Genomic DNA, 26,966 nt, shown 5'->3' on the forward strand with positions numbered 1-26,966 from the left:
ATTGCGCAACACCTGTGAGCACGTGATCATCACGTCAGAGCACGCGGTAGGTTTTAGTTCTCCAACTCTGCAAGCAGAGCCACAGCAGTGCAGGCGAACAAGTGCGACCATCAACTGAAAAATTATACGGGGAACCAAAGAGTATTAAGGGCTAATTGCTAGAGGATTTCTTTCCGTTCCTTCTCTTTATGATCGGCTGTTTTCTTCGTGGAGCAATAAGTGTCAATCATTATTAAACAAATAGGGCTGCAAGATGTTCTGCTCCACCAAGGATGCCCGGCCAAAGCGCCGAGTCTCAAAGGTCACGTGTTAGGACGATAGTGCGAGGAAAAAAAGGGGGATGCGAATGGTTTCATGGATACTACGCTTGCTAAGGTATTCCCCCATGAGCCCAACAAGTGGCATCGATTAAAACCTACCGGGAACCAAAGGCGCAAGGCCCTTTTTTATCCGCGCTTGGGCAGCAGTGTTCAGCGGGAACGCTAATAGAGAGCTTTAGCGTCCCCGCGGTAAACGCGAGCGGGACTGGGCGTTCTGCCGGATGGGCTGAGGTGCGAACGTGAACGGCCTGCCCTGGTGGCGCAGAGCTCAATCAGACAAGCACAGAGCTAATGTTGCAGTAATGAAGTGTGATTTACTTCGTTGCTGGTGTAAGTTCTTGGCACAGCAGCGCGATTACGCCGCTGACAAAAATCCACACCAGCAGCGAAGTAGAATCCACCTGGCCACTGCAATATTAACTGTGCGTTGCCTGGTTGTGCTCTGCGGCGCTAAGTGACTGGTACAGTGCAGGCCGTTCACGTTTGCGCCTCCGCTCATCCGGCAAAACGCCCAGTCCCACCGGCGTTCACCGGGATATACCGGACACGCTAAATATCTCTGATAGAGAGAGAGCTTTAGGTTAGGGGACGCAAGCCGTACCCAAGCGCTGGGGAACACAAACCACCGCAAGTACTAAAGAATCCAACGCGAGAACAAAAGAGCACGAAGGGCACGCAATGGAGTTTGCGTCTCCGAAACGCTCGAGTACGGCTTGCGTCCTCTCTGATGTATGCGCGCACAACGCTCGTGCCAGCCAGCTGTGAGTGACAGTACGTTCACTCGGCTTCGTCGCTTGTGCACACTGTTAGATATGGGGCTGTTTCCTGCGCCTACTTCGAGTTCCCCAGACCACATCGAATCGCAGCACAACTAACTGAGAAGCGCAGAAACGCGGAAAGCACATTCCAGAGGAGCGCTCGAGCAAACAAGTTTAAGGCCCCCACTTCGTACGCCGCCGGTGGAGCTATTCAATGCTTGGTTCTTCCAGAAAGCGAGGGGATAGCCCGGCACTGTTCCAGGTAACATGAGTCCCGAAGCCAGACGGCTGTGCTGTACCGGGAAGGCCTGGCAGCGTCGCACCGGTCGCCTTTGAAGAAGCCATTTGCAAGCCAGCGGAGCCGTACCGCCGGGAGTAGGGGGGTCCCTCGGACAATGGAGCCCAAGCGTCCCCTTTGTCCGCCTTTGAAGAGCCCATTGCAAGTCGGCAAGGCAAGACCGCAGGGAGCCGCCGGGTGTGACACGGGCGCCTACCATTGGCCGAAAATGGCGTCATCTGAGCGGACTCTTCCATTGGCCTAACATGACGCGACTTCCAGTCCTCGAAGGGTTTAAAAGAAGCATTCCAGAGATTCCAGGGCATTCCCTGATTCACCTCTCTCGAACTTCTTGCCGCGGGCCGCAGCGTCCGAGTTGCTGCCGGCCCGTAATGGCTTTACGACTGTTACTTGACTCTCATCTCACTGTAAATAATGTAAAATAAACCCTCTCAAGTTTTTTTCATCTCGACGTCCGTCCTCAACCCCTACAGTACCAAACGCCCACTGACTGTCGCTAGAAACCGTCTAAACCAGCACGCGTGGGCCGCGCATGCGCCCTCGATACCACGACAGCACGGCGACCGACGGTGTTGGGCTGCTGAGCACGAGGTCGCGGGATCGAATCCCGGCCACGGCGGCCGCATTTCGATGGGGGCGAAATGCGAAAACACCCGTGTGCTTAGATTTAGGTGCACGTTAAAGAGCCCCAGGTGGTCAAAATTTCCGGAGTCCTCCACTACGGCGTGCCTCATAATCAGAAAGTGGTTTTGGCACGTAAAACCCCAAATATTATTATTATTATTACGGCGACCGACGGTCCAAGCAGTGACGGCGCGCCATCTATGGTGGCCGGTACGATTGCCGCGCCAATAAAGAGAAAGGTCTATAGCCCGGTTAATGTCGTTACGAAAGAGTCTGAGAAGGACGCGGCATAATTGAATTCGCCGGATGCGGGATTTCGCAATAGCCGAGCGCGCGAGGCCATCAGACAAAAGCGAAGAGGACGGTGGAACGCGCGGTTGGTTCGAGCGAGATATGCGATCCTGTCGCAGCAAGCAGACCGATTCCATCTTCCAGTCCAATTGTCCGCGGTTGCGCGGTCGTGTTCGAGGAAGCTCGTTGCAGCTGCATGCAGGTTATTCTGCTCTGTTTATGGAACGCTAATAGGCGATAGTAAATGAGTTTATACCACTAAAGTGCACTTTCAGAACATTATTTCAATTAGCTCGGCGAAAAAAGAAACGTGTGTAGAGGAGTTTTCTTTAGCTGCACCAACTTTGTGAAAATTTCCTATGGCAGATGGCGCAATCCTAACCCGTGATCTAAATTACTCGACGACGCGGCCGTTACTTTCATGAGAAATAAAAAATGCCTAATTGAATGTTTGACATAAGTGCACTATAGTTCAAATTTACGAACATATTTCAATCTACTAAATGTAGCTGTGAGTATGCAAGGCAGACTTGGAACCAATTTTCAATACAACGCCAGTTTCGCGATATTTATTTACAAGGTGTCCGACAAAATGCACTGAAGCCCCAGTTATTTTGAGCTTCACTGCATGAAACCGCGTTTTGTACAAAAAAAAAAAAGTGGTACAGGAGCGCATTTTTACCGCACGTTTGACGGCGCACAACTCGAAGCCGGTGCCATCCACAGAATTCGTTCTAAGTCATATATATGCCTTGCACACTCACTACCTACAATCCGTGGAGGGAAATATGTGCCGTAAATAATTTAAAAATTATTTAGCATATTTCTGTTAATCTTTCAATGAAGGATTTCGATTTCTGGTAGGTTTTATGGCCGCCTCATCTAGTAATTTAGATCGAGGGTTACAATTGTGCTTTCTGCCCCACTCTTAAAACAGTTGCACCCGTTGGGATGGATATTTGCCTCACAACGATAATCGTCATCTGCCTTGCTTGCGTCTCCTTCCTTGAAAACATCGCGCTCGCTACTTTCCTGTCGAGAATGCTGTGTGACGCTGATAACGCGCATGCCGTTCGTGACTTGGAAGCACCGGGCTCGCTGCGTTCAAGAAAGGAAATGCGGGCAAGACGGATGACGATTATCGTTGTGAGATATATATATATATATCCCAGACTACAGGAAAAACAAATCAGGAAGAGATTAACCTCAGAATATAAAAATCACATTATGCAAAGACGTGCATACAAACGACAGTAAAGACATCTTCGGAAAAGAAAACAAAATAATAAAATCAGAATAACGTGTTACTTGGGTTTCCATCATAACTTCTTGTATGTATATATGTGGCAGTGCTCAACCGTTAGAAAAGAAGCACACGCACACACTAACAGGTGGTGTAATTTTGGTGCCCCACTTATTAGCAGATGACAATCGCGTATTTAAAAAGCCGTTGAAAGTGGATGATGCAGAAAGAGAAGGATATGATCATAAAATGTTCGTTGGTCAATTTGTTGTCAAGCAACTTTGAACTTTGCGCACCTAAGAAACAAGAAAAATAAATGCGAACGACGTATCCGCGCACAAATATAACAAGGAAATCGGAAAATTAAGCTTTCCCAACGGCGAAAAAAAAAAAAAGAAAGACATACTTTCCTGCGCCTCGTCCTGCGTTTAAAGACAAACGAGTCGCGACATGGAAGACCCCTTCCGGACTGTTTGTCCCGCAGTCGCTTATCACTGATAAAAACCGTCGCGGCGATGGGCAGGGTCCCGCTGTCGAAGCGATCATAGCGCCGTATCCAACAGGAAAAGAAAAGAAAAAAACGCGCGCGATCGCCCGGTCCAGCGGAGATGTCAAGGACGAGGTTTCTTCCGCAGCCTTGGACCCCCACGAGCTCGCCGCCAGCACGACAGGAAATAGATGTACCATTGTATACAACCAGCAGATCGACGAAAGTGTGAGGCGAGGCGGCAGCGGCGGAAGGTGAAAACAGAAAGAAAGCCAACGGGAGCACGCAGCAAGCAGCAAAACGCAAACGCGGCGCGCACGCCAAGCCAGCCACATCTGTGCAACAGTTGCCCGCACCTACACGAACGGCCCCCGGGAAGTTCCAGTAAAAAAAAGAAAAAACGAAAAGCGAAACTGCCGGCCTGCCTGGCCGTCGCTCGCTCAAAACTAATCCGACACTGCCATGATGTTGAAACTTTCAAATGCTCTGAATGCCCGCTGCAAGCTTCAACAGTAGATATATATATATCGAAAGCGCCAAGAGATAGCAGACGACAGCACTGCCCGTCCAAAACAGACGACGCGATTGTTTGGGCTCGGGTCGGCAGACGACGGACGGACCGCGCTATGAACGGGAAAATATGTTTGCGACATCGGAACTTTTGAGGAGGGCGTTAAACCGAGACTGAGTTGTTGTTCAAAGTGCGACGTCGCAAACTCGCGCCGGCGACACGCTCGAGCGAGCGGCGTTCAAAACGTACGGCGTTGAATCGCGCCCAAAGTTAAAAAGCCTGCGCAACAGACCCTTCGACGCGACAAGTCGTCGGCGCCGGGGCGCCTCGCCTGCAGCAGCGAGGCTTTCGGGGCGGGCAGTTGGCAGCAGCACATCGCGGCGGCGACTCACCGTTTTTGAGCTCGTGCGTAACGGTCAAGGTTTCCGGTGCAGTTGCCGGGCCCGCCGTCGCAGCCGCCGCGTCGACGGTTTCGCTCGTCGCCATCGGTAGCCGCAGGGTCGTCGCCTTCAGGTGGTTTCGAGCCGACGGTTCGGAGCACGGGCACGCACTTTTTTTGTTGGTGCTTTCTTTTCTTGTCCTCCCCACCTCTCTCGCTCGCTCGAACAAGCCCTAGCGGCGACACCCCGCCCCCACGCACTCCTCCAGCGACGACGAACACGACGAGGCGTGCGGGGCGGCCCAACGTTGGGCGACCGACATAAACACCTACAGAAGGAACCCTCGCGCCTCCGGCATCCGCAAGCGGGAAACTCGGTCACGGAGCTTCGCCGCTCCGCGTATGGATGGCGCTAGTAGTTAGGTTCCCGTTACGCGCGGCCGTTTTGAATCGTACTATTCGGCGGTCGCGCTTGTGCACGAGTTCCGTCAACAAAACCGCGATGCACCTGCCTTCTGCACCATCGCGCTCCAAAACTTACAAGCCATGCGCGATCTGCACTTTGCGAACTAGTTCTCGTCAGTTGAGTGCCAGCTCTTGCTCGTGCAGAACCGGCACCGAACGTACTGCGTGAACGCTGCAATACCTTTCTCACGAGTGCAGATAACGCTGTAAACTCGTCCTGCACGAAGCCTGCACTGAGAGAAACGAATGGCGAAGTGGGGCACCTCGTTAACTAGTTCTGGAAGTGAAGGTGAATCCAATCGACCTTTCGTTTCCGAGAGATGCCGATATCGAAAGTACTCTAGCCGTGACGTCAACGAAACGAGTGAATGCAGTACACTTGTGCAACTACAGAGAGTTGAACAAAACTTGAATCGTCCGAAACCTGAATTACGTCCAAAACTTGGATATGCATGCGCTGCTTGGGACCCCGCCATTGACAAACTAATTAATTCATTAGAACTCGCGCAAAATCATTCAGTTCGTTTCATCTTACGTAATTACAACAGAACTGCAAGTGTGTCTGCCATGAAAACCAACCTTGCAGTTACCCTACTTTCTTCTCCTCGTAAAACCCCATGTTTAGTTCTTTTTCATAAACTATACCATCATTCAACACTCCGCAATAATTTCATTTTTCAGCCACAATACATATCGCCTCGAATCGACCACCGTTATAAAGTTGGTCTTGAATCATGTCACACTAAAACTTTTTTTACAGGCATTTCTTGTTTGGTCATTTACGGAATTGAACCATCTGCGTGATGAAGTCGTATCTATTTACGATAATCAAAGATTTTGAGCAGCTCTACCTAACATTGTGTAATTGAAGCATTTTTTTTTTACTGTACAGTTGTAACCTGAGTGCGTTTGTATTTACCACTTTACTATCTTAGTTTGCTACCAATTTATTATCACGTCGTAAACCCTAGCTAAAACTGTATAATCAGAAGCCTTTGCATTTAAACGTTCTAACTGCTTATATTTGTTACTTTTCCTCATTTGCTGTAACCCACTCCCCTCTTTAATGCCTTTGACCCTGAGAGTAATAATAAAAAATAAATGAAAGGTGTGTTAGCCATTGGATTCACGGGTTGTCAACCGAGTTGTCAACAACCTAAAAAGATCAGTACGAGCTATGCCCACAAAACCGTGCTGCACCAGTCCGCAGTGCCTTCGCGCTCCTAACACACAGTCCTAAAGGGATGCTGATAATGAAAGTATAGTTCACCTGCACTGTGCCGTCATGGAAATGAGCGAACGCAATTGATTGGCGTATCTATAAGAATTCGAATTACATCAAGTGCTGAAATGAACGGGCTCCTACTGGGGCTCCTGACGACTTTAAATCGTCTGCCCTACACGATTTAAAAAGCAGGTCGAATTAAAGTTGACCTGAAGTTCAGGCCTTACATACTCTAAGGAATGAGACGTGCCTCATCAGGCAGCTGCTGAACCTACTGATGCAGTTAAATTTCATTTTTAGTTACTGTTCACACTCTATTATTTCTTACTTCAGCTGTAAAACATTTTGTTGCGCTGTTACAAAAGTGCGACATAATGCGATGTTCTGTTTTGGATTTTTTTTTCATTCTTCATTCCTTTTTTTCTAATTTTCAACTTACCAATTTCTGTAATGTCTTGCAAAATATTTGAGACTGCTCATAAAAGGTGTTCTCAGAAGTTAGTAGGATATGAAAGTCTTATATACATAATAAATTTAATTCAAGTCTGTTGAACAGTTGCATGAACTATGGAAATTCTGTAGTATAGATGTGTTTTAATTCCATTCGCTAATGCTAAGCTGGATTTTAGCGCATGTAAGCATGCATAAAAATCCCCGAAAAACCAATTTGAACTGCAGTGAGTTTTGCAAACTGTAAAGTGAGTTGACTTGTGTTAGGTCTCATGCTACGGCTAAATGAGTTGTATGCACAATTTTTCTCTAATCATCGAGTCATGGCACAAAAATACAGCCAAGCAGTGAACAATCAAGCTTCAATGGCTTTTTGAATCCAAAGGTGTTGCTGAGGTCAGCCTCATAAATAGACAAGTATGAGAAAGCAAGCTTATCAAGCTTTTCTAATTAGTTTACTGCTAGCTTTCCTTACGAGAAAACAGATGAACAAGTGCAATAATATAACCCAAAATATTTCATGTAATATTTCACTGTATGCATTATAAGAGGTGATTTTAGTCTTGTACAGTGGCATCAATATATAAATATTACATGTACTTGCAACACTGCCTTTTAACAAGAAAACGGTAATGGACCTGGTCTGCGCAGCCCATGGAGTTTCATACAATGACCATTACAGGCACATCTGGTGATGGTGTCTTTGTGTGTGCCACCTTAGTAAGGTGGTTAACCAGGTGAAGAAGTTACGAGTTTTGCATGGATCAGTCTAAACTTTGCCCTTGTAGCTTTGAAATGCTCTTGTGGCTTCTTGCAGAATAGCCTTCCTGAAGCTAATTTATTCTTCAAAATTTCATATGCTAGAGTAATTATTCTTGCAGTACCTCTGTATGGTAGAACTTGAAGCTTTCAGAATGTTCCAGAGAAGAATATTTTCAAGAAAAAATGTTTTTTTACAGTGAGTGTTACCGATAAAGAAGCATCTATATTTGTCGATTAACACACCAGAAAACGTAGTGCTTTATTTGCGTGCTGTAAATCATGTGAGAGAATAAAAGAAACACTGCTAGCAATTCACAAACCATAGTCCAATGGTGGGAATGGACAAGTGTGTTTTGTAGATGTAGAAATGACAATTTGTAGCAGCTGGCCTTAGTTTTGCTAGCAGCAGGTTGCCAAAACAAGAAATACAGGACAGAAACTGTGTTCATTGCATTTGTTGCAGATATAGAACAAACTTAAACACTGACTAAAATGAATAAATGCTAGCTTGACGTTGCAGCTCTGGTAAAATGACAGCTGGAGTGCACTAGAGTGCTTCTTGACGATCAGCCAACAGCCAACCCGAAATTTTATGGTAGGGTTCACTTTGATAAGGCAGATGGTGTGACAAAGCTTATCGACTGTCAGTGTTGCTCACGTTTCTCACTTTCCAACATAGTAAACCAGAACAGAAAGCTTGCACATCTTTTGAACGAAGTAAAAATTCAGGAACCTCCTATAAACTTTGATTCAGATGACTTCGATGTTGATTACAAGGTGCCTTCAAGGGACAGTGAGGCAACGAAGAGGTCATGCTGCCAGAGGAACACTCATTTTAACTAAAATTATTAATTAGTATGCCCTAATATTATTCCAATCTTCCGATTTGGAAATAAAAAATTTTTAGTAACATATTGCCAATAAATGGCATTTGAATTTAAAGCCTGCCGTTCTGTTACTTAGACCGAAAGTGAATTTGTTCCACCTTGGAGAAACCTTTGGTAACCAAGAAGTTGAAGAGCCTGTCTCACTGGCCTTGCAATTCTGCAAGTATTCTTTCGTACTTAGTAGGATTCCAAATCATGAAACTGGTAACAATCCATACTGCAACAATACGTACAATAGCGATGAGCAAAGCGCTTTTGTATTGTTGCTAAAGCGCTATCATTTCGCCATATCAAAAGGCTCAATAGGAAGGTTTCACTGCACTTCATACACGATAACCCGTCAACAGCTTATCATTTGGTGTAGGAGCCAGACAGTTGGCAGCAGAACTGTTGTGTCGAGTGGGAGATAAAGATGCATTCAGATATTTCATATCTGCTACTACACACCCACATGCCATTCAGTGGCAACTAAGCTGCAACTAACTGCACAACTCCTCCTAGACTAGTCCGGTGTCAATGCTTTATTCACAGGTCAAGTGTCTGGGAACATGAAGGAGAGTGTAGTCTATACAGTGTGCTGCGTGCTGCAACCTATCACTCGTTGAAACAGGGACTACGTCTTGCTAGCTGGATCTAAGAGAGACCTGCGAGCAATGTGAAAAAAAAAAAAGAAAAATTCAAAGGATAGCACACTCAGCAAATACAAACAATACTTGATCACAGGGAGGTTGACCACTGAAGTGATTTACACTGGCCAGACAACAAAAGCCCCAGCCTGGAGCCAACGTTTCGACAAGGAAACTTGTCTTTGGATCTCGGGAACTGCCAAGGAAAGTAGTTGCCTTGACAAAGACAACTTTTGGACATAATTGCTTTCCAAGCTGGTTCTTATTGCCAAACGGTAAGTTACAAATGCGGAAAACACACTTTCTCTTTCAGTGCCACTGTTAGCCATTGAGGGCTCACTGCATGTGGACAAAGCATAACCATGATGTTTCTATCAAACACACAAACATTTTTCTTTGCTTAACACACAATTGAAGATGTTACATTGCTTGGTGGATTTGCATGTTGAAACAGCATCCTGGATTTTTATGTCGTACAGCATCATTTGAAACACACTTCATGGGTGCTTTTGTTATCTGTAATGGTGCAACAGTCTACATCCAATTATGAGGATGGCGCCAAATAAAACTGGACTGGCTTCATGGCTTTAGTAAGTGTATTGCTCTGTTCACCGGCAGGGCAGGCAAATTGGAACACCTACTGCCGTGATAGCATGCCAGATGTTGTATGAGAGGAGAGGGCATTGCCGAGAGGCCACGTCACCAGCGCACCTTATTGGAGCAGATACAGGAATGCAACGACGCATTTTGCACTGCAGGCTGCTGCAGCTCACTCGCCTGGGCGGCACGTTCCACTATGCACAAAACTCGAAGGAACCAACTGGACGTTAATGCTTCCACATTCGCAACTCGTAAGAAGTGCTTAGGTGTCTTCGTAAATTTTTCTCAAGGGAACTATTTGTAGGTGCCTTTTTTCCCCTCATTGAACTAAATAAAAATAAAGCTGCTCTTTGGAGACAGTTGGTGTTTTCTTGGGTCCACCCTAGTACAGTCAATTTTCTCAGATCACGAGCACAAAAATACAACTAAACCGCTTCCATTTATTTGCTTGGGCATCAAACTTCACACCTGAAATGAATATTTTAAGTAATAATGCTGAGTTAATTTTGCAAAAGACAGAAGGCAACGTGCACTGCTATAACATACACATAATTAGTTGCACAATATAGCTCATCCTCAGCCACAGGGAGAGCCTAGAAGTATAAGTGGGTGTCATACAGTACGGTGAGGAGAAGGGAAGTGAAAACATTGATAAAAGTTTCCTCCAAGCTGAAGGCTTCCCCTGTTTGGACACTTTTGATCTTTTTGTAGATGCGCGTTACAATATTCAGCTTTTGCTTTTATACTGTACGGTGTAAAAAAAAAAAGAATGCCAAAGCTCATAATGGAGAACAATGAATAGCATGCAGTACAGTCTAACCTGTTTGTGAGGAAATCGCAGCCGGCAGGAAAGCACTTTTGTTAAATACTACGACACCATTCATTGTGGGCCTATGCTTGTTGCATGTTCATATCAGTGAGAAAAATCTTAGGTTTACTTTGCATAGCGTAATTAACCATAGCATCTGTAGCTCCACTAATGCACTTCAGCAGTTCTCTTCAGCGCTGTGGCAGTTGAAATTCTATGCTACAAAATCCTTCTCAAGCTCATCACAGTGGCTTTCTTTATATTGTCTTGCTGACGAGCCTCGTGAAATTTTTGGTTCAAGTAGTGGTAGCTGCATTTTGACGAGGGTGAAATGGAGAAATACTTCTATATTCAGCTTTGGGTGCACCCTGGAGAACCCTATACTACATCTCAGAAGTTGTTTGCAGCACTGCGGAAGCTGTAGGACTTTCAGCCAATAGCGAAGCTGAATGCCCCTCGAGGTGTGTTCATCCACGTTATGTCAGATACTCACTGCTACAGTAATTTGTGGTGGACAACGTGCATACGCAAAGGTCCTTCTATGTCACGTATTGCTGTAATGTATGATGTACCAAGGTAAAAATAAAACTCTAATCCCACCAATAATCAAACAGTCACACCCGGAACTATATTCCGCTGTGCAAGAATATTACCTGTGTATGCCCTGTATCTTCGGCAGGGCTGCAAACAACTTGTGCAATCAAAATTAGTCTGAAGCCTTGCACTATAATATCACCAATACCCACGGCGCTATGTATGGTCGTTAAAACCCCCCATTAATCGAACGAGTTTTCTTTCACTCCAGGCTGTGCCTAAGCTTCCAAAAATACAGGGAAGCTCTGGTTCTCAACTACCATATCTACTTGCATAACGATCCCACCCGCATAATGATCGCACCCCTAAATTTTGTTGTCAAAATTCAATTCTTTTTTTTCCCCGCGTAATGATCGCACCTCAAACTTGCCACAGCGATATGTCGTGTGCCAAGTCTAGCTAATGATTACAGCGCTTACCATCTGTCAAATGCTGTCGAATGCTATGCGAACAACTCTTTAAGCGGTCTGCACGCACGAAACAGTCTTAAGCAGATGCCTCATTTCATTCCTTTCATCACTTTCTGCACTTCCATGAAAAAAGAAGCTACAACCAAACTTGCCTTGGCTTTATTATTTGTAGGCTTTATAGTGGTTGTGGTCAACAACAAAAAAGGCGCCTTTCGATCCCTCTCGTCTGCACTCGTGAGCATGTAACAAATCGCGAGCGGTAATGATAGTAGCCCCGTTTACACTGATACATTAGAAGGGTACCCTATTCATATGCCGACGCTTGTCACATAGCTAAGACATTCGCCCACCCTTAGTGGAAATGTGCCGTATTAGCATAGTAGTGAAGACAAATGCCACAGTTTTCGCAGCATGCCCGCCATGCGTTTCTATGTCACTGGCAGCTAAGCGTGCCCATCTTTCTATCCCCTCAAAGTGGCCATGACTAAGTTATTGCCGCAAACTTGCTGATATTAACGATATTATTCATTACTGATGCGGAAGAAATTGTTTCAATGCACGTAATGTACTCACGAAAAGAAAAGAAATGCGTTTGGCAAGTTCGGCTTGCTCCTTCAGTTGCCATTTTTGTTTTGGTGTACCGCACTGTTACAGCAGCAGCCGCCTGTTTGTTGACCTGTTGTCATCCCGCAGCAAATGCGGGATGAAAAAATAATTCCTTTTCGGGGAAAACTTAAGTTGCGTAATGATCGCACCGCTGAATTTGCGTCAATTTTTTTACAAAAGAGTGCAATCGTTATGCGAGTAAATACATTAACTGCTTTTCTTTTCCCTAGTAAAACATAGTCAACCATACATCCTCTGGTTAGCTTTCTTGTCTTTCCCTTTAAAGTGAAGCTTTCTCTTGCTCTTCCCCTCCACCTTGTGTGGGCAGCTGTCTGGCCAAGTAAACTGGGCCGATCTCTGACACCGCATAATCAAAGGTGGCGACTCGGTGGGCCAATTCTGATAGCAGTGACTGATATGTGTCCTCTCAAGGTTATCAATGTGGTCTGTAACACCGGTCAATCCTGGAGGCAGTGCAAAGGCCCAGCGATTACTCACCTCATAACATTAACCAATAGAGCTAACCAATACGTGTCCCAATCATCATATTAGCCAGCAGACAGAAATCACTTGACTTTAGTAATCATCCTCCAATGATGTCTGCTTAATTTCTCCAGACATGAAATTCCGATAAGATGGCATCAACCAAATCACATCTGCTTCCACTTACCCGAGATCCTTCAAGGACACAGTCTGGGATCCCCTCTTTGCTGGCTTGGCCTGGGGCAAGAAACAAATATAAAGCGTTTTAGCAGTGGTAAACAGTAAATCCATGAAAGAGAGAGCCAGACAAACTTCAGTTAAGCATGCATGCAGCACCTGTGATGGATCTGGTTTCCAGCCGATAAAGGACAATATGTGAAATGTGGCTGGGATAGTTCCATCCTCATTGCCGTAGAGCTCTGCACAGATACAGGTGGCATATAAAATATTTATTTATTTGATACGGTAGGTCAGAAGGCCTAAGCAGCAGGGTCAAGAATTAAGTACACAGTAGCAGTTTCAAAACTTCAGTATGCCAAAATACAAAAGCACAGATTACAAAATACAAGAGTGCCAAGATCAATGTATAATATATAAAACAACGTAGTTAGGAAAACATAAAACTCAGGTAACACATATATGTAGAATTTCTTCTATAGATCGTAGGCTATGTTAAGCCAATCTGCTTCAGTCAGTAATTGCATGGGGATATGATGATGATATATGGAGTTTTATGGTACAAGGGTTATATGGGGATAGAAAGAATACATGAACTGGATTGTCTTGGCAAAGTATGGGTCAAAATGAAAGCGAATGATGGATTTGTTGGGTTCATGTGTTCATACAAAGCTCGGGCAAATTTTCTTGTAAAGAACTGTGACATGTTTTTTTCTCAAACCAAATGCCAAGTCAGTGACTGACAGCCATGCTCCCACCTTGGTAAATTGCCGCTGCTGCGACCATGGTGTCTCTGTGTAGATGAGACTTGCGTTTCCACGTCGCATTGTTCTCCGCCATGCCTAGTCATCATGAGTGGTGACAGGAGACGAGGCACCATTAGCAGCGAGACGCCACAGAAACTGAGCCAACACGAGAGGCGTTCAACAATCGCCTTACCTTTGAGGTCGGCCATCAGATGGAAGGCAGTTGGATAGTTGACAGTCATTTCGTCCGAGTCCTTTGCAGGAAAATAAGACCATTACTGAGCAATCACTGCACTGGAGGGTACAGGGTGTTTCAGCTAAATTGTGCAGAGCCTTAAGAGAAACCAGGTGTGCATTATACAAACGCAGTAAACCCAGTATTGTTCTCTGTTGGATTTCAACAACTCAATGTATATTTTACAGTGAACACCAGTTTAGATAGTTGAATTAAGTGCAGAACCTTCAAAGGTATAGTTGTGGAGTATTTTAAAAAACATCAGATTGATTTCCTTCCATAAAAATAGGTCTCGTGGTCTTGATTTTTTGAAGCTCCTCCGAAGAAAGTGCACGAGATCTATAATTGCAGTGTGGCTATACACTTGTGCACAGTGATGCAAGTGCCCTCAAACATGCTCAAAAAAAAAAAAAAGACCAATGCTCCATGCAGAACCAACGCATGACATAAGCTCACGGTAGAAAATTATTTGAGTAGGTCAAAGAGGACAGCCAACAAGATCAAGTTGGCTGCATATGGCTAATGTGCAACTAGTTCTTTAAGCCTTGGTGCATGTTAGCTAAAATATTGTGTACAGTGAGAGGTGAAAATCAGTCAAACAAGCAGTCACACTGTACTTTACTTTGACGCAACTGCAATGTGTAATGTGTTACAAAAAGCAGCATGTGGAAAGTTACCACAACATGCCCAGCAAAAAGTGACAATGTAAGACATCCTGCTTATGATTAACAGATGATCTGATTCAATTTCAGCCAACTTAAAGATTAGTGCATCTGAAGTGGACAACCTTGATATATTAGTTTACAGTTTATGTGAAATTGTTGCAACGTTTACCAGGCTTTTGCAAAATTTCTACTAAAAGATCAGTGGTATACTGAACTATGGCATCGACGTAGGTTAGCTGGAAAATTTAGAAGCTTTAACACTGAGAAAGACAGGACAATTAGGTAAGAAATGCGAACGACGAGGTGGTGCCTTCACCTACTACTTATTTCATGCTGCACATGAAATATAAGTTCGCAAAAGGGAAAGCCTTGTCATTCGTGTTTCTTACTAAATTGTCCCATCTTTCGTGCTGTTAAAGCTTCGAGATTAGTGGCATATTTCAGAGATCGTACAGTACATCAACCTTGTCTGCTACAGATGTCTCAATGGATGCAGTTACAGATTTCTGACAAGGCCATTTTATTCTTTAGTTGCAGAGTTATAATTGTGATGTTTCATTTCTTTTGTTTCTCATTTTCATCTACCCTTCAGTACAAATTGAAAGCTAAACCTAAAACTAACAGTCTTGTTGGCTACATTTTGTTGATATTTAGCTTCTTTTCCTATGCGACATACCTCTTTACATTCATTATGGTGGGTGCCGAGCAAAAGAATTCCTCTATTCCTTGTATTTAGATTGGAGCTCTCTTTTAATGTAAAGCTCCCTTTCAAATGTGAATTCGCCAGTTTCAAAGCATTTTCTCATATCTGGATATCTGGCATTTTCTCATTCTATCAAAGGAAGAGCTCTCGAAATGTGCTAGTTTCACTATTTTGTTTGACTTTCAACTATGTCAGAACAGATATAACTAAGTTAGGATAGAGAAATGGGGCATACTGTTTTAGCACTGTAAAACTTTAACTTGCAAGCAGACGACAACAGCAAAATGAATGCAGACGACACACAAAACACTGTTGAATGCCACCTGTGTCTCTGCTTGGGAATTCAACCTTGACAAGGGTTATGGGTAACATTGGAGGGACAATAATTTCAGTGCTGAAAACGCAGGTCAAAGATATAGATTGGATGACACAGGTCACAGAGCTCTATCTTCAGAACCATACCGCATCTTATGCACCGTTGTTGACAAATTTTCTGGGTTCACTCTACTATTAAAAAACTTGTAAAAAAAAAAAATCCACTCTTTCATTTTGTAGGTTCCCTAAACCAAATATCATGCTGAACAGAAATGTATCCTCAATGCACAACTTCTCAATTTTACAGTGGCAAGCCCATATGAAAAACAGAAAATTTCTCACAATTGTAAGTAGTACAAAGCCAGCCTGGTTCAGAAGTGCTGCCAAGTCTGCGGGCTGAACAAACGGGGATATGTGGGCTCCAAATCCCTGCAACACCCAAAAGTAATTCTCAAGCTTGAACTAAAGTTTGGATATACCATACTGCAGTATCAATCAATCAATCAATCAATCAATCAATCAATCAATCAATCAATCAATCAATCAATCAATCAATCAATCAATCAATCAATCAATCAATCAAAGCGGTTTTATTTCCACCTCATACACGGTGAAAAATAATGCTGAACGAAGAGAAAGCCGTTTGGTTGCAACCTCACAAGATTGCAGCTGTCCAACAAAACAGTAGCAGGATGGTACTACTACAAGCAAAAGAAGAAACAAGATACATGTACACACATGGAGCAACGTAAGGAGCAATGGCTAAAGAAAATCTACAACTATTTCAACATTACACAGCATAGGCAATTACAATGAAATCACAGCCATTTGAAATCTCTCAATTTGAATTAATGGATGATTCAAACTGACTGGTTGGTCCCGGCAGAGTCACATGTGTTTGGAAAAAACACTCCCTCTGGTTTGAACTTCTAGAATTGTCTTAAGGAAGTGGTCCCACTCCAGTGACACGTGCTCTGCAGTTTGGACAATGTTCGCAAATGCACTGTGCTTTCTGCACGAATTATGCACATACGAGTTATATTGCATTACCAAGCTCTCTTTCCCTGCGTCCAAACGACACATAAATGTTTCGCCTAGCATGAAGGGTTGCTTGGTGCCCATTAACCCTTTAAGGCGCCTTGTACACAATTGTGTACATTGTACTTCTGGTGTTTTTTTTCGCGTTTAGGGCGCGCAATTTTCTATTAGGTTGGCTTTTGCACATTCCCAAACCTTAAACTGACAACCATGTACATTTTGGGCGCCATCAGTCGCATTTCGGTGAAGATGTTCATATCAAAACAAGAAATGGAGGACGCTGGAGCTACAAAGAGCGGTGAGTCAAGTTCTTATTTTTTAGAGCCGCTTTTTTTTTAATTGTGGCAAGCGAAAAAAATTAGACGCGCTTGTGCATTATATGAAGTACCGAGGAGTGATAATTTCATCCTTTCTGAGGAGATGACCAAGCGCTAACGCTCGCACGCGCATGTGTACACGATTGTGTACAAAGCGCCGTGGTCGCTGCAGAAATGAAGAACGCTGAGAGTTGCTTTGATTTTCTTTCCAGGTTTTTTGGCCATTCGTCATTCTTCTTTCTACTATGCAAACAATCATAAGAAAACCCAAAAGACAGCTGAAAGGCTTTTGGAGCTCATTGCTGATAAATGTTTCAGACGTCGGGGAAGGTGACGAAGAAGAAGCCACGTGTGAAGCGACCGACGCCTGCGTTGCAGCTGCGTTCACCAACCTCACAGAAGAGGAAGATGCTGCTGCAGGAGAAACGCAAGCTGAAGAAGTGGACACAGAGTGCTTTTTCCTTTTGTGAACCTGGGTATCTGCAATTCTTGGCTGGACTACCACCGCGACAATCAAACGCTGCCTAGAGCTAAACTCCTATATTTGATGAATTTTCGCTTGTTTGCAAGCTGCCGAAGCATTAATTAAGTCGGTACTACCAGAGAAAAAGCGTGGAAGGCCTTCCCTTGAAGAGATCCAAGCACCACAACCAAAGATAGGGCAAAAAAGCATTAATATCGCTTCCTTGCACCGACGCGCACTACGACTCCTGTGACCATTGGCCCGAATCCCGCGACCAGAAGGTGCGAATTAGGTGCAAGCTCGAGAAGTGCACACGAGGCGCCCGGATATTCTGCATGAAATGCGCCCTGCAACTGTGCCTGAAGAAAGAAAGAAATCGCTTCCTCGCATTCCACAAGTGAATTTTGTGACCTCCGAGGCGCTGTGTACACAATTGTGTACGATGTTGCAAATAATAAAGTTTCATGATAATTTTCAAGAATTCGATGGTTTTGTGTTTCTTAGGTCCCCAAAAGAATGTTTATATATAAAAAGATTTTTTTCTATGCATAATTGCAAGTGGCGCCTGAAAGGGTTAAGTGAAAAAGAAGGCGTTTTTGCAGTACTAGCCTCCGGACTTCAAAGTTTATGGCAACAGACAGACAGACAAAGGACTTTAATAGCAAGGTCCTGAGACGCTTTGCCCTAGGGCAGAGCTGCGGGCCGCTCCCACGTGGGGACTGGTAGGCCGAGCCTAACCGCCGCATCGTGGGCTCTTTGGACAGCCCAAGTTTGATGTGCATATTCTGAGCTCCGGATGGCAGAGCTCCATTCTTGTTCTGTGATGCGATTGGGTCCCTGTAACGAGGGGCATCGCCAGAGCATGTGTGCGAGATTGCTAACAGCCCCACAGTCGGGGCAAGTAGAGCTGAAAGCCTCTGGAGTGATCATGTGGAAAAGGGCCAGGTTCGGATAGCACTGCGTCTGAAGCATGCGTAAAGTGGACGCCAGAGGTCTAGCCAGTTTGCAGTGAGGGGGAGGATAAGTCCTCCTACCCAGGTGATAGTGCGTAGTAATTTCGCTGAAAGTAGTGAGAGTGTCCCGAAACTCGAGAACCCCAGAGTCTGAGCTCAATCTTGCTCCCGCGCGGTGGGTTAGTGCGCGCGCTTGGGAGTGGGCAATGTCATTAAGATTGGGAAACGAGTCAAGCTGGGGGTCGAGGTGAGCCGGAAACCACGTGATGGTGTGCGGAGAGATTATCTTGTTCTTGAGAATCTTGTGAGCCTCCTCAGCAATGGATCCTGAAGCAAAAGCCCTGACCGCCGATCTCGAATCAGTGAAGGTTTGTGATCCGCTATTGTCTAGGAGTGCTATAGCAACTGCGACCTGCTCCGCTCTGGTTGGTGTTGAGCACTTCAGGGAAGCCGCATTCACTATCTGTCCGTTGTGATCAACGAGGGCAATGGCAAAGTTAGACGACTGTCCATATTGGGCTGCGTCGACAAAACATGCCGAGTAAGGATCGTCTTTGGTATGCTTGAGGAGGGCGAGGGCTCTTGCCCTTGCCCAAGAAGGGTTGTTCCCAAGAACTGCCAGGATCTTCTTTCCAGCCGGGGTACAGGATAGACGGGCCAGTTGGGCTGACTGCTGGGCCTCGATTATCTCGTCCAATGTGTTGTGCACTCCTAGTTGCATAAGGAGGTCCGTGCTCGCCCGTAACGGAATGCCTAGCACTTTTTTTATACTTTTTCTGATGAGAGTGTTTAATCGTTTCTTCTCGGAGTTATACCAAAAATGGCAAAACTATTTAATATAAGAAAACTAAGTTTTCTGTGCCTTCAGATGAAATGTAATAGAATACTATAAAAGAGTGATTTTGAGTTAAACAATTGGAAATCTATATAGGCCCCACTAAAAAAAAGGACAAAACAACAGATATTAGGAAGTAAACATCTTTCTATTGCGATAGCAATTGTATAGATGCTTCTGGCGCACTTTTGTCGTCACCATCACCGTGAGGTTCCGTGTGAGGGTGAGCCAGCGAATGCAGTTCAATCTCGCGTGCGCGAGCAAGGAACGCGGCCTGGATGCATGCCTTCTCCTCTGGTGCCGATAGGCGAGGGAGGAGGGGCGTTCTTCTCCGGCGGATGCTACGGTGCCTCGATGTCCTCCTCACCCGCCGCTCTGTACAGAGTGGAGACAACCGCGCCTTCTACTACAGCGTTGGCCACGTGAATCGTGGACACCATAGTAGACGTCTTTGGTGGACACTGTAGGGACATGTTGCCAGTGCTCATGCATCTTGAAAGAGATCTGCGACGTGGCCAAAGTGCACGCCAGCACAGGCCTAATTTTCAAAGCGATCTGCGATGTTTGCAGAGTGCGCATAGTGCCGGTAGCTTTGTATGCACTGTGCTTTCAACGTTTCGTTCGCGTCGAAGCGATAGATGCATGAAGGTCAATTTGCTTGCTGCTGCCGGCATTTCTCACTCCAGAAGTTTGATAGCGAGTTTCCGCGTTCATCGAGCGAGATGTGTTTATGTTTAACTTTGCGCGTGTGACACCCTTGTTGGTTTGAATCCATGATAGAATGTGTGAGCACAACTGAACAAGGACATAGCAAGAAGCAGACACACAAAGACAGCGCTGTCTCTGTTTCTTTCTACATCCTCGACATCTGCCTTGATGCGTTTCCTTTCTTTAATGCTGCGAGCCCGGCACCTCCCAATAACGAATGGCACGCGCGTTATCTGCATGACATAGCATTCTCGACAGGAAAGTAGCGAGCGCGGTGTTTTCAAGAAAGGAAACGCATCAAGGTAGATGACGATTATTGTTGTGCGGCAGATATACACCCCAAAGGGTGCAAACATTTTTTAGAGTGTAGGAAACAGGAGCACAATAATGAGGTTCTGCTGTACTTGTATTGAAACAGGACAAGCTCCTTAATACTTAAAGGCAATGATGGAGGTGTTCACTGACAAAGCAGCCACACTTTATGAAACAATGAGCAAAAAGATATAAGTGAAAACTACATACACCTTCACGTTCTGTTTCTGCAAGCTGCAACGAGCCTCTCAGTTGGTACAGTGTCTCGCCACCAAAGACGCAGCCCAGAAAAGCACCATCTTGTTTGAGTGCGTTCCACACCTGAAAAGAAAAATTTAAGCACATGAACTTTAAGGAAACCATAAAACCAGCACTATTTACAATTATGTACACTGTTGTGTAAGCACTCGTTTCCACGGTGATAACACTGATAAGTGCTATTCGTTCATCACAGTACTCCAGAATCTTGGTTTACAACTGCAACCAAATCCCTGAAATAATCCCTCCCTAAGGATCTGTGTCTTTGAGTTGCAGGTACTCTAGTGACAAGTAAATCTTCAAGAAAATTTCGGAATCTATAACTATGTACCCGTTCAGCTAAAGTGGGCGTTTTATAAGCCTACAGTGAGTTCTAATCATCCTCAGCTTGCTACAATTTATTATTCTGTGCTATGAACCAACGGCCCGAAGAAAAAGCTTTGCTAAGTCTTATTCATGATTAGTCTATAACTTCAGTATTTGGAATACATCTACAGGGTGCACTTATTTTAGAGTTAACAATTTTTAAAGATAGCCTGTTGCACGTTGGAGAAATTCTACTCCTTGAGCTGGACTATTCTAAGATGCAGATGTTATTTGCCTGAGAAATCAAAACACATAATCAATTATTTACCGAAATTTCACTAGTTAACTTACATTAATTCCTTTATGGTGCATAATATTGCAATTTACTTATCGCAACCATTGAGTTTGCAAGGCATATTCACTTAGAATGGATACTGAGGACACTAGTTTCAAGATATGCATTCCCAATATGTGTGAGAAAATTCATTGGTGTTTCAGTTGTTGTTGAGCTCCAATACATACCAAGCCACTTTGTTAGAAAAGCATGTGAAATAACAATGCACTTTTACTAGAGCTGGGCGAGTATTAACTTTTCTGAATATAAAGCGAATACAAATAGTATGTATCAAATACCGAATAGTCAGACGAAGGTGCATATAGTCACAGGAAGAATATTTATTTGGCAATGATTAGGTAACCCCACTTGTACTGACTAGTGAAAAAAGACAGCTAACTATCAGTAACAATTAGGATTAGTTTTAAACACAATATCACTAATTCTCATTAAAATAAACTGCACAAATAGCCTCACAACATCTTTAGAGCCTGGTTGCAAACAAGCTTTCTAAGAATGACTGGCTGCTGTATAATTAGCTTTCCAAAAAAACTAAATGAATGGTTCTGGAAAAAAAGATAGGAAGTTGTGGAATCAAGAAAGAAACTGCTGAAGGGCTCGCGTGACATGTAAAAGGGCTCGTTGCAACTAAAACATTTTATAGAGCAAAAGATAGAACTGCTGCATGACTACAGTGCCAAAAACACTAAACGGCAGACTACAGGCAAAAATGACAGGTTGCTATGTGGACTGATATCGCGAAACCGAAAACAGCTTGCATTACCCATGTTGCTTCTGCATTGTTTGGATTACTTTCACTGTTGTTTTACTTCTGCTAATTTGCAATACCTTGTATAGCAGACGAAAAGCAGTAACCAAACTTTACCAGTCAGTTGTTATGAAATATATGATTACTTACAACTATTCGAAAATACTGAATAGTTCATTTCCGAACACAAATAGTTAGTGTGAAATATTCAGTTGGTATCATAAGTTTCTAATATTCTAGGTTCTAGTTTCAAAATTCACTCCAAGTGGACATGCTTCAACTGACCAGCTGCAATTCGTAAATTACAATATGTGCCCTAACAGTAATCAGTTAGAAAGTTGATTAGAGAAGTTATGCAAATTAGTTTATCATACATTTTGATTTCTTGTACAAGTAATGCCAGCCTCTTTGAGTGATCCACCTTAAGTAGACTAATGCTATGTGCCACAGGCAATTTAAAAAATATTCTGCTAATGTTTTGTTTTCGCAAAAACAACTCTTTCTTTACCTCATGTTGTTGTGATAATGAAATGCAGAAAAGAATGTTTTTTACATATAATTTATGCTTTGTAATGTTTGGATATGGCTCTAGAGCATTTATTTATTGCTAAAAAATTAAAAAAAGCAACAATGTGCTTCTGTTTTTATTTCCTCTAAGCAATATGCCCACATCACACAGTTGCAAAAAAAAAAATGATATTGAAGAGTTTTAGCATGTCTGATATTACGGTGTACGCAATGGCGTTTGGATAATACTGGCTTGCTGGACGCTGCTAGCGACATCTTGTGAGCCTTCCTCTACCCACAATGCCTTATAAACTTTATGGGGATGTCGGGAGTACAGACAGACAGTATTAACAACGTATATACAAGTAGAGTCAATGAGGTTAAGATGGCGGACTAGCGACAACACGCAGCAGCCAGCTTCTCGCGATCGTCTTCTTCCTCTCTTCATTTATCCCTCCGTAACAATATGTTCAAGTTCCATGGGTGTTCTTGTTGAAAAAAAAAAAAACATTTAAAAAAGGCAATGCATGCATGATTATGCCACTGTAGGAAAATTTGCATCAGCAGTGCAGTAGAATACTCTTGGTAACAGCAATAACACATATTGATTTGTCTGGTTGAGCTCTGCACCACATAAATTGCCACATTTGCGCTTTTCGGGACCCGAGATAACTTACAAATGGGAAAGCAATTGCGGACAATCTAAACCTTTTTATTAACTGCTTAACGAGACCCTAAGGTGAAAGGTTACTTAAGCAGCGTTAGTAAATGACCCTCCTACAGTACCAAAAAAATTCACTTTTATCGTGAGAAGAGGCTTTGCAAGTGACGAAAGACATGAAAACAAAAGATGGGTGGTGACTGTGCCCGCCATGACGTCATTTCATGCTGTCGTGACGTCACATATTTCGACAGTACTGCTTAGCCTGGTTAAGTTTTTAGTGGTGAAGATTGACTACACACTGTATTCTAAAAAAAGCCAAAGGCTGAAATCTGTGATTTTCATGAACTTTCACTAAGCCACAACAGCCTTAAAAGATACTTTGAAATCTATGGACAGCACAGTGATGTTTTGGCACTAGGGCTACGCAGCGAAATTCAAAAAATCTAACTTTGACGTTGATTTTCTCTTCTAATATTCAATGCATCACTGCAAAATTAACAAACCTAACGTTCTGAAAGGATACTCTATCAGTATAAGCTGATTTGGTGTTTCTCTTTAGTGTCACTTTAATGCTTGAATGTTTAATGCCATTTTCACGGTTGCACAGGGGCCCCTCATAATGGCATTATATAACTCAATGCAGCATATTTCATTCACACAAACCAAATGCATATGCTAGCTGCCAATAACATAGTTGCTATGGCTGCACATGATACACACATTTTTGAAGCAATTTCAACTAATTCTACTAAAGATATACCTGTCAATGCTCCTTTATCAGCATTGTGGCCTGCTAAATACTTACTGAATTCGTTACAGTTGTCACCATTGAAACACTAAATTGCATTAAAAGCCCACATATAGAACCATTAGATATGTTGGTGTTACCAAACTTAAATTACTAGAATGACATTTATAATTACAGGTTTGCTGTTCCTTACTGAAAAATTTGAATCCTCTGTGAAGAACCAGCACTAAGCCCATTTATTATTTAATCCCATCAGCTGTTATTCCCAGTAACCGAAAAATGCATCAGTATAAGAAATGTTTTCTAAATGTCTGTGCAAAATTGTCCATACCTGTTTGAACGTACCGGGAAGATTGTTGACCCAATGGAGACTGTGAGACAGAAATTGGAGACCATCATGTTGGGATCATGCCCTGTTTTGAAAAGGCCAGCTACAATGAAATTTCACTTTAGCTATCTTGGCAAAGCAGCATGGCTAGTGCTGATCTTCTTATTAACAGCTCTTTAAATAACACCTAAACAGAATACACATGCACCTCGCGGAGAGGTGCATGCATATTCTGTAAGTGTCCACCTAGTGGACAGGTCCATTTTTTGTGCTGCAGAAGTTATGAATGGTTGAAGGCAGCCGTCTCCTCCTCAGTGTACCTTAGCACATCCAATCAGAATTTTAGCAGCAGACAAAATGGACATGTCAACTACGTCGACACTTAAGAGGTATGACCTCCGACACTTGGTATGACCTCCCAATCTCGGAGGTCATACCAAGTTGCACCTTCTCAACGTTCTGGGTTTTTAGTTATTTTTGGTGAGCTGCAGTAGTGGTGTTTATAACATTTCGTATCGGAACTGTCCAATTTCACAACATTTTAATAGTGCATCCACTGATATTCCAAACACAAAATTTGCAGGTTGCCCTTAATGGATTAAGTGTAAAATTTCTCCGCACCTCAAGCTGCTGAGGAAGATGTCGACGGAGTTTTCCGCAAAGGGAAGGAATTCTTCGTCTGCGAGAAGCTTCGTTGTGGGCACGCCTTTGGGCACCTTGCATCGTGTCTGTGGTGAGAAAAAAACACGGGCGAAAAGTATACCATAGAGAAAGTGCCATTTCACGGCTGCAACTCCCAAGAGCATCATGCAGAAGCCAGTGTGAGTTGCACTTACGATATCACAGCTGCGTGAATTGACACAGAATCGCTTGGTAATACAGAGTTTACTACAGATGAGAGTTATGACAGCAGGGAGCAATGATATATGCAACTAAAAGGGTGTGCGGTCATTCAATATTTCAAGTACAAATCAGATAAGTCCTTGCTATCCATCCTTCTAGTTGATTCAAGAATTCACTGGTCAGAATTGCACAATATTAATTTATGTTCAAATATAAGAGATAACACAGCGCTATTTTCTTGCCAACACAGCACAGACCAAGCAAAACAGTCACTTACATGAATGCATACATATGGCTAAAGGAAACAATTGAACAAAATTATAATTATTATATTATGATTCTAAAATTATTATTATTATTATTATTATTCCAATGTTATTCTAATCTATTGTGTCGAGAGGGTAGCATACAAAGAAGCGTAGATGTTGCTATACTATTCGATAAATAAAGTGCCAGACACAGAATATACTGCTGTCAAATGGCCTTACGTGTAGAGTCTGGCCATTAATATGTTGGCCTAGGGAGATTTGGAACAGATAGGATATGTGTTGGTTTTGTGGTTGGCGTATCTACGTCGAGCACAGGAAGCCGTGCTAGAAAACGGCTCAAAATGAGCAGAACTTACAAGGCACTCCGGTGACGAGTCGCAGAGCACAAGGGATTCCACGGCTTCCTGAATGTAAAAACGGTTGCATCTGAGGAAAATGCTCACATACCAGAAAAGATAACTTCAGTTTGGTACATCTCATGCAGAAAGCAAAGCTCACAGAGTCCAAATTATGAGATACGTAGCCTCGGCCGCAGCCCAGCTCCACGGCTCTTGAAAACTTCCTGAAAAGCGTCAACAAGAGCGTGTTAGGAGCAGCTCGTTCCGCGTTATATATTACCCCAGGCTGAATAATCTTTTGAATGTGTAATCGTTTTACCTCTTAATGTCGTAGACACGGTCGGCTAACCGGTAACCAACCTGAAAGAGAGAGGAGGTAACAGCTCGTTAATCACTCGCGTTAACGTGCATTCTAGTTCGTGAAGTGACTGTTGACAGACAACGCAATTTAATTCCGGTGCACCGCTCAGTGCTGCTGGAGTGATGCGAGTGCGTATGTACTACAACGCTACAGGTTAGGTGCACCGAAGAGACTGTCCAGTAATTGCAGTATTGCACTACACACTAAGCTGTTTGCGAAAAACCGATTGCAAATGCCCTCTCATGAGCATGCATATGTAGTCAACTGGTGACCTTAACATGGAATTCAGTGACTGCATGGAATTATCTTTAGCATCAAATCGAAGTTAATAATGTTCACGAATCTGCGCGATAGCTTCAGAAAGAGATTCGTGACGATGGTGTCAAGAGCGCACAACCGCGGACTGAAAGAACCGCGATAAGTAGACGCAATGATACAAGTGCGACCGATTTCACCTCGTTCTTGAGGTAGTCGTACACCTCGGCTTCCTTGTCTAAAGCAGCCAGGGTCCTGTGGCGTATCTTGGCCTTTCTGTCGAACACATTCATCTGATGCCCCGGAGGTAGAGAAGAGAAACACCTCGAGCCATCAACAGCTCCGGCAAAGCTCAACGGTTCGTCACTCCTTAAAACTGGGTCAGTTCGTCCGATCCAAACTCCAGGAACCCTTCGGCACAATATTCGGCACAATCTGATTTCGGAAACGCGCATTTTGGGTTGAAAACACGGATATTAACAGATCCTAAACATCGGCCACGCGCCGCCTTTGCAAAGGTGCCTACCGTGCTCTTTGAAAGTCTCCAGTTTCGTTTTCAGAATATCGGAGCAACCAGGGAGAAACCGTGGTTGTTATGATTGTAATAATCGTAAAATACAAAATGCTCGCATGTTTTCGCAATTATAATAGTAAAATAATCAGCATTATCGGATAAATAGAACTAACATAAA

The 26,966-nt window shown here is 43.7% G+C and overlaps 2 protein-coding genes across 3 annotated transcripts in view; both read right to left on the reverse strand.

The window, feature by feature from the left end:
* Positions 1-5,357, reverse strand: part of LOC135896393 (ribosomal protein S6 kinase alpha-5-like) — a 342,214-nt gene extending 336,857 nt beyond the window's left edge. Inside the window, exon 1 of one of the 2 annotated variants that reach the window (XM_065424774.2) lies at positions 4,925-5,357. In XM_065424774.2, coding sequence (XP_065280846.1) covers positions 4,925-5,018 — 94 coding nt within the window. In that variant the 5' untranslated portion in view covers positions 5,019-5,357. The remainder of the gene's footprint in view (positions 1-4,924) is intronic. The other variant, XM_065424777.2, reaches the window with a different exon arrangement.
* Positions 5,358-8,088: 2,731 nt separating this feature from the next.
* Positions 8,089-26,820, reverse strand: LOC135896386 (arginine-hydroxylase NDUFAF5, mitochondrial). The gene is made up of 13 exons (XM_065424768.2): positions 26,475-26,820; positions 25,978-26,018; positions 25,819-25,882; positions 25,677-25,724; positions 24,830-24,936; positions 24,212-24,251; positions 20,505-20,615; positions 16,011-16,097; positions 13,944-14,004; positions 13,763-13,846; positions 13,164-13,246; positions 13,015-13,064; positions 8,089-9,344 (listed from the first exon to the last, which is right to left on the reverse strand). Exons 1-13 carry the CDS (start codon positions 26,727-26,729, stop codon positions 9,314-9,316), a joined length of 1,062 nt encoding a protein of 353 aa, XP_065280840.1. The 5' UTR covers positions 26,730-26,820; the 3' UTR covers positions 8,089-9,313.
* Positions 26,821-26,966: the final 146 nt, after the last annotated feature.

The sequence above is a fragment of the Dermacentor albipictus genome, chromosome 7 (assembly GCF_038994185.2).
Source record: "Dermacentor albipictus isolate Rhodes 1998 colony chromosome 7, USDA_Dalb.pri_finalv2, whole genome shotgun sequence".
NCBI classification, from domain to species: Eukaryota; Metazoa; Arthropoda; class Arachnida; order Ixodida; family Ixodidae; genus Dermacentor; species Dermacentor albipictus.